At 33.9% G+C, this 7500-nt stretch overlaps 2 protein-coding genes across 13 annotated transcripts in view; one reads left to right on the plus strand and one right to left on the minus strand.

Moving 5' to 3' along the window:
- Tcs4 (Threonyl-carbamoyl synthesis 4) overlaps nucleotides 1-2497 on the plus strand; it is an 11437-nt gene extending 8940 nt beyond the window's left edge. Inside the window, exon 9 of the mRNA XM_043032883.2 lies at nucleotides 2121-2497. Coding sequence (XP_042888817.2) covers nucleotides 2121-2199 — 79 coding nt within the window. The 3' untranslated portion in view covers nucleotides 2200-2497. The remainder of the gene's footprint in view (nucleotides 1-2120) is intronic.
- Nucleotides 2498-6492: 3995 nt separating this feature from the next.
- LOC122264152 (androgen-induced gene 1 protein) overlaps nucleotides 6493-7500 on the minus strand; it is a 16026-nt gene continuing 15018 nt past the window's right edge. For all 12 annotated transcript variants that reach the window (XM_086555186.1, XM_086555185.1, XM_086555182.1 and 9 more), the window contains one exon: nucleotides 6493-7500. This exon is cut by the window's right edge and continues 2206 nt beyond it. The gene's annotated coding sequence lies outside the window, so the exon portion shown is untranslated.

The following is a 7500-nucleotide window of genomic DNA, read 5'->3' on the forward strand; positions in this document are numbered from 1 at the left end:
AGATGTATGCCAACAGTGTAATGCCCTAAATGGAGGTTGAATTTTGGTAGATTATCAGCTCTTGTGACCTTATTCATTCCATTAAAGATACTATCAGGACAAAAAGTGTTACAAAATGTTGCAAAGCTTCAAGGGACACAAGTTGCCATTAGATATCTATTGGTGAGTCAAAGGGGGATTGAGAAAGGGGAATAAAGATATTTACTGCATAGACAAGTTTATAGTTAGAGGAGGGAGAGAAACCCCCAGGTCTTCATTGTAGGGCATGCATCATTAGGTAGAGAACCAGAGCTTTCGTTGTGTATAAGGTATTTACAAACAGAAAAGGAAAAATAGTTGTTGGAGATATGAACTAAGGTACCTAGAGAAGGGAGTTTGCATATAACTCTTTCCCATCCATGTAAATGGAAAGGAAGGAGCATTTTTCAGGACAAGTCAAAATCTAGAAAACAGTGCTGACTCTCATTGTTAAGACATTATGCATCATTATTCTTTTAAGTATACCAAATGTATGAAAAAGTAGAAGACGGAAGGTCAGGCCATAAAAACATCATGAAGATTTAGGAAATTTGAAAGGAAACAGTTTATAAAAGAAATTCAGTAAATCAAATTACTTGCAACACTTACACTTATGCTTTTAACCTATTCGTGCTGGATGACATGTTATCACATCATGGGAATATTTTGCTCCTGTCAGATGACGTCCTATCACATTATGATCTCTCCCTCTACATGTTTTGCATAGTTTATATATGTATATATTTATTTGCATAAACACATTGTTCTGACTTGAGAGAGAGAGAGAGATGGAGAGAGAGAGAGAGAGAGAGAGATGGAGAAAGAGAGAGAGAGAGATGGAGAAAGAGAGAGAGAGAGAGATGGAGAAAAAGAGAGAGAGAGAGAGATGGAGAAAAAGAGAGAGAGAGAGATGGAGAAAAAGAGAGAGAGAGACTGAGAAAAAGAGAGAGAGAGGGAGAAAAAGAGAAAGAGAGAGATGGAGAAAAAGAGAGAGAGAGAGATGGAGAAAAAGAGAGAGAGAGAGATGGAGAAAAAGAGAGAGAGAGAGGTGGAGAAAAAGAGAGAGAGAGAGATGGAGAAAAAGAGAGAGAGAGAGATGGAGAAAAAGAGAGAGAGAGAGAGAGAGAAAAAGAGAGAGAGAGAGAGATGGAGAAAAAAAGAGAGAGAGAGAGATGGAGAAAAAGAGAGAGAGAGAGAGAGAGAGAGAGAGAGAGAGAAAAAGAGAGAGAGAGAGAGGAGAGGGAGAAAAGAGAGAGAGAGAGAGAGAAAGGAGAGAGAGAGAGAGAGGTAGAAAAAGAGAGAGAGAGAGAGAAGAGGAGAGAAGAGAAAAGAAGAAAGAGGAAGAGAGAAAGAGAAGAGAAGAAGAGAGAGGAGAGAGAAAAGAAGAGAGAGAGAGAGAGAGAGAGAGAGAGAGATGGAGAAAAAGAGAGAGAGAGAGAGATGGAGAAAAAGAGAGAGAGAGAGAGATGGAGAAAAAGAGAGAGAGAGAGAGAGAGAGAGAGATGGAGAAAAAGAGAGAGAGAGAGAGAGAGAGAGAGATGGAGAAAAAGAGAGAGAGAGAGAGAGAGAGAGAGAGAGAGAGAGAGAGAGAGAGAGAGAGAGAGAGAGAAAAAGAGAGAGAGAGAGAGAGAGAGAGAGAGAGAGAGAGAGAGAGAGAGAGAGAGAAAAAGAGAGAGAGAGAGAGAGAGAGAAAAAGAGAGAGAGAGAGAGAGATGGAGAAAAAGAGAGAGAGAGAGAGATGGAGAAAAAGAGAGAGAGAGAGAGATGGAGAAAAAGAGAGAGAGAGAGAGAGGGAGAAAAAGAGAGAGAGAGAGAGATGGAGAAAAAGAGAGAGAGAGATGGAGAAAAAGAGAGAGAAAGAGATGGAGAAAAAGAGAGAGAGAGAGAGATGGAGAAAAAGAGAGAGAGAAAGAGATGGAGAAAAAGAGAGAGAGAGAGAGAGAAAAAGAGAGAGAGAGAAAGAAAAAGAGAAAGAGAGAGAAAGAGAAAGAGAGAGAGTGAGTGAGTGAGTGAGTGAATGAATGAATGAACATATATAAAATTCCTTGAGTTAAGAGATCAAGTTTTTGTATAATATAACTAAATTATCATCTATTTTTCAGGTGTCCTATTGGCGTGGATTTGACAGATGATGTTCGTAGTCTGGGAATCAAGATTCAGAAATGGGTAAAATTTAGATGATAGAATAATAAAGTATGATAATTTGTTTTATCTTTAACATACACAATGTTGAAAAAATTAGAAAATTTAGTCCAAAGAAAATGTAAAAGGAAATTTAATAGTTCAGGAGATATTGAGAATTATCTCCCTCCAAATAAAAGCTTATTTGAAAAATGAGATGACACTTTTAACCAAACTAGATTGCTTGGTAGTTTTTCTGTTATTTATGATGAAATTTCAACAAGTTGTTAAGCCACCTTGTTTTACCTTTTTGATGTATTTTGTAAATTTATTATAATGAATGCGATGTTAAGGAAAACTGTGTTTTCTTTGAAGATGAACCTATATGGCAAACTCTTAGAATTTAGATATCATGTATATTATTATAACTTTTTTTTCTTTTTTTTTTTTTCTCCATTTATTCATTCATTCATTCATTCATTTACTTGATATTTCAAAGGTTAACCCATTCGCACTGGCTGACACGCTGACATGTTTCATGGTTTTTGCGTCAGACGCCGGCGATGACATATTTGGTTAAGGCTGGTTATCCGGATGAGTGAGCAGACAACCCTGGCTCATGGCTAGTGCACCCGAGAATCCGTTAGGCTTATGCGTTCGAAAAACCCTGGCATTCCAACCATTTAGTTCTGAAATGACCCGGGCCTGAATGTGTTAATGAAACTAGCCTTATACATTAGCATCATTGTGAAACAATAAAAAAAATGTCTTGCACTTAAGTATTACTTTTCTCACATGTAATAAAATTCCTTTTTGCACACAATATTCTTTCCCAGGAACATTCTGCAGTTAATATTCATCTTCCCTGGATCCCAGTTCCAGAACTTTCTTCTTTTCTTTTAATACATACAAAAGGACATTTTATACTTTTGAGGTATGGAGATAAAACCACAAGATCCTCATCTAATTTATTCAACATGCAACCAACACAACAAATAAACAAACACTTGTATGACACAATCCCATGTGCTGAAAAAGATGCCAGTAATGCCTAAGCTCAGATCAATCTTAGATAAATAAGACAGCATTGCAGAAAATTATATTAACAGTAATAGAATCAATTCATGTTTCTTTTATCCGTATTATCACCATTCAAATGGTAATAAGTGCAATTATCATTGTTATATTCATTATGATTATATTTATATTTATACTTAAGATAATTACATTGAGTATTTAATATCACAATTACTATTACCACTATTATTATGTTATCATTATCATCACTACATTAATATACACTACTTTGGGATTGTTGCAGATATTTTCAATATTAATTCTGCCAATATTTTAGCCTCACTTACGCCATCACACATACATGATATTCAACACCATTGTCAGTATCAGAACTGCTGTCTGTGAACATAAAAGTTTGGTAATACCCATATTGACCTCAACAATAAATTTCCTTACCGATAGCATTACTGGCATCTGTTAGAAACAAGCACTACCATCCTATGAAAAAAGAACATTTTTTCCATCCTAAAGTAATAGATAAAGGTAAAACCAATAATGGTTTAAACACTACTTATCCTGTCATATTCTGAATTTCTAATATTTCTAAACATGCTCATTCACATGAAAAAAATTATGTTTTCTGTACTCAGCTGACAGACTGCACCAATGCTAAAAGGGTATGCATCAGTATGATCCTTGTTACAATAAAAGTCTATATCATGAATTTGGTTGAAAAGGTCTAAAAATTATGACAGTAAGTAAACGGTACAATATAACTTCAACAGAGGGAATGTTATATTATATTATATTATGTATGTATCTATGTATATATGTGTATATGTGTATATGTGTATATATATGTGTGTGTGTGTGTGTGTGTGTGTGTGTGTGTGTGTGTGTGTGTGTGTGTGTGTGTGTGTGTGTGTGTGTGTGTGTGTGTGTGTGTGTGTGTGTATGTATGTATGTATGTATGTATGTATGTATGTATGTATGTATGTATGTATGTATGTATGTATGTATGTATGTATGTATGTATGTGCGTGCGTGCGTGCGTGTACATGTGCGTGTGTCTATGCATGCACGCACACATCCACACACACACACACACACACATACACATAAAAGTATATACACACATATAAATGTATGCATTTATATTGTGAAGTGTATGCATTCTCAAACACTTTTCTGGCTTCTGTATTCCTCTTTTTTTGCATCTTTAAACTAAACAAAAGTACATAGTAATAGAGACTAAGAGCAAAGCTGTCTTGCATTTGTGTTTGTGAGTGCTTGCCAAAAGAACACATGCGCATGCAATTTTAATTGATTTAGACTGAAACCACACTTGTATAAAGTTTTATCACTCTTCATTTTCCTGAAAAGCCTTGCTTTAAATATCATTGAGAATAATTACCTGTTTGAAAGTAACTATATGTTTGGATAATCAATCCATCATTGTCTAGACATTCTTACATGAGGATTTGGGGTGAAAATGAGTAGAGGGAACAGGGACAAACACATTCACATGGTGGATTTCTAGCTTAATCACTGGTGTGGCAAAGACAATGATGGTTATACTGACCTTTGGCTCCTTTAAGAAATATTGAAAAGCTGGTTTATGTGTAACACATAAAATTCAAAATTCCTATGGAATACATCAACCTAACTCAAAAATTCAAGATGACATCTAGTACTTTTAATAGGTTGACAGGGACTCATCAACAAACTTAAAATTAAAGTTATTGATAATAGTAACAATGGCAGGAGTGTATGTATACATTCCCTATCCACTATGGTTGTGTTTTATCTTTTATGCATAGATGGCTCCACAAGGACTTAGTGACTAAGGAGTCAATTACTCAAGAATACTTGATCTCACCTGTTAACCCCATTCCTTTAATTTCCTGAAAAAAACTTTATTACTATTAGCACTCTTAACCTGTCTGCCACAAGCATGTTTCATAAGGTAGGATCACTCCATACTGTATTTTTTCTTTTGTTAAAAGTTATTCATTCTTTCAATGCATAACTATGTTTAACTAAATGCTGATTAGTATCTCAGTACTATTATAGCAAAAAAGTATTGTGTTTAATATTTTTTGGAATAATGTGCATAGATATTCTTCAGATGCCCACCCCAAACTGCATATTATTAGAGTTAACATTTAAATGGATTAAACTCTGTGTGTTCAATATCTTTGGAATAGATGTTCTATTTTTTGTCTTATAAATATTTCCTACAACAGTTAGATGGATGACATATGCTTATGCATTTTAACAGCCATTACATGTGACATATAATGAAGTCCACAGCCCGACTAGAGTTTATTGGTCTTGTTTTTTCAAAGATGTATAAGTAGATACATAAGTAGGAATTCTTTAATCTTTTTTTTTTATGCAAATGCTTGCAGAACAAATCTGTTTACATAGCTAATGAAAACTAATTATTTTTATCTATGTTAAATGAAAATATTCAACACAGACATAAGCTATATTTTGTTCAAAGTATAATAATAAAACAAAAAGATACTCTACCACCTGTTATACATTCACATTTCTTAAAATATCAACAAAAAGAATTTCCTTTCCTTTCTTTTTATATCAATCTCATACTTCTGTCTTCTGCCTTACAGAAAGACTTTTGTTGGATAACTTGTAAAAAGAACCCTATTTTTAACTTCTCAAAAATTCAACTAAAAGATTATTAACACCAAAAAGTAGTATAGACACCTCTATGATCTCTTGATAAACTGCTTTTGATCCAATAAATTATAAACCTATATTTTCAAGATCTTGAATGTTTCCTGTGCTAATCAATTGTTTTCAAGTTTTAAAATCAAACTTATTAACTCCTAATACCTACATTGCTTATTTCAAGTATGATTTGTATAGTACCTTTGCTATATCAATCAGTTTGTGATTTAACTAAAGCAATCACATGAGTTTTAACTGTGACATGTGTTACTTTAAAACTTCTGTAAGCTGGTTTATTCTCATAAAAGTTTCAAAAACTAGCCATTTAGTCTGGGACATCCTCTGACTTTGTGAGGGAAAAAGGTAAGAGATGTAAAGTAGACTAAAGAGAATTTTAAGCAACTCTAAAAACATAGAACAGGACACTTGTACGGAACAGGAAAATGCCTCTACCTTAATTGCTATTCTAAACTGAATAATCCTTTTTTACACATAAATTACAAGGATCCTCAATTTTTCAATCATTATTAAGTTTCTATTTGACTGAATGAACATCCATCACCTCATTGTAATGGCTGAGGCAAGAATTTAAAGGAAGAGAGGAGAATACGTTTCTGGAAAAAAAGATAATAAAAGCACAGATCAATGAAACATGATTTATCTCAATGATTCAATAAAAAAGGCCTCAGACAATGGACTTGAACAGTTATAAGCATTCCCCTATTTCTAATAATCTGCTCATTATCATTATCATTCTTATTCTATTTTTTACAATACTACCAGTTCTTGCACCATTACACCTCTGACCTAATTTTCTACTAATTGTGTGTAAATCTAAAAAAGCTGGGCTGTAAAAAAAATAATAAAATAATAATAATAATAATAATTGTTACAAACTAGAAAACTGAGCCAGTGAGGAAATAAGAAATACATGAGTATTTTTTTGCACTTTCTAATCACTTTTGCTTTGTGTAATCATGTGGCCCTTACAGAAATGGTTTCCATTTCATAGCACACTATAATTATGCTTAAATGCTAAGGTATCTGACTGAAGTGGTTCGGCCACTTTGGAAATATAATCAAGTGCTTTAAAATAGTTCCTGAAGCTAAAATCAAGTCTTAGGATAAGTGCATTCAAATGACACATGCATAAAACATCACATCTTCAACATTTTTATTATCTTTGACCCATTCAAGCCAGGGGCTTATATTTGCGTAATGCCGTTCCCGCCAGCTAAATAACGTGCTTTGCGCAAGATCTCTCCCTGTGCTTATGTAGGTACAGTGTGGCATCACTGTACCTACATGAGCACTTTTCACATGCCCACTTCAACAGGGTGATAATCAGAGGTTTTGTATTTGTTTACATTATTTTCAAAAGTGAATAAAAATGTGTCTATACAAATGGAACTCCTATGATTATGTGCATATGTAACGATGTAAAATATATTTTTCGAGGGAGAGATATTGATGTTCTAGAACGTCAACCGGAAAAAGCAAAATATTACGCTGATGTGACAGCATATCAACTGACGGCAATAATGCCTAAAGGACTCATTTTAAAACTTACTAATTTAAAAAAACCCAACATATATTTAAGCAAAAGTGTATAACCAAGTACATAGATACACCTTGTCCCTCTCCTTTTCT

The sequence above is a fragment of the Penaeus japonicus genome, unplaced genomic scaffold (genome assembly GCF_977035675.1).
Source record: "Penaeus japonicus unplaced genomic scaffold, GWHDUDI00000001_assembly GWHDUDI00000030, whole genome shotgun sequence".
NCBI classification, from domain to species: Eukaryota; Metazoa; Arthropoda; class Malacostraca; order Decapoda; family Penaeidae; genus Penaeus; species Penaeus japonicus.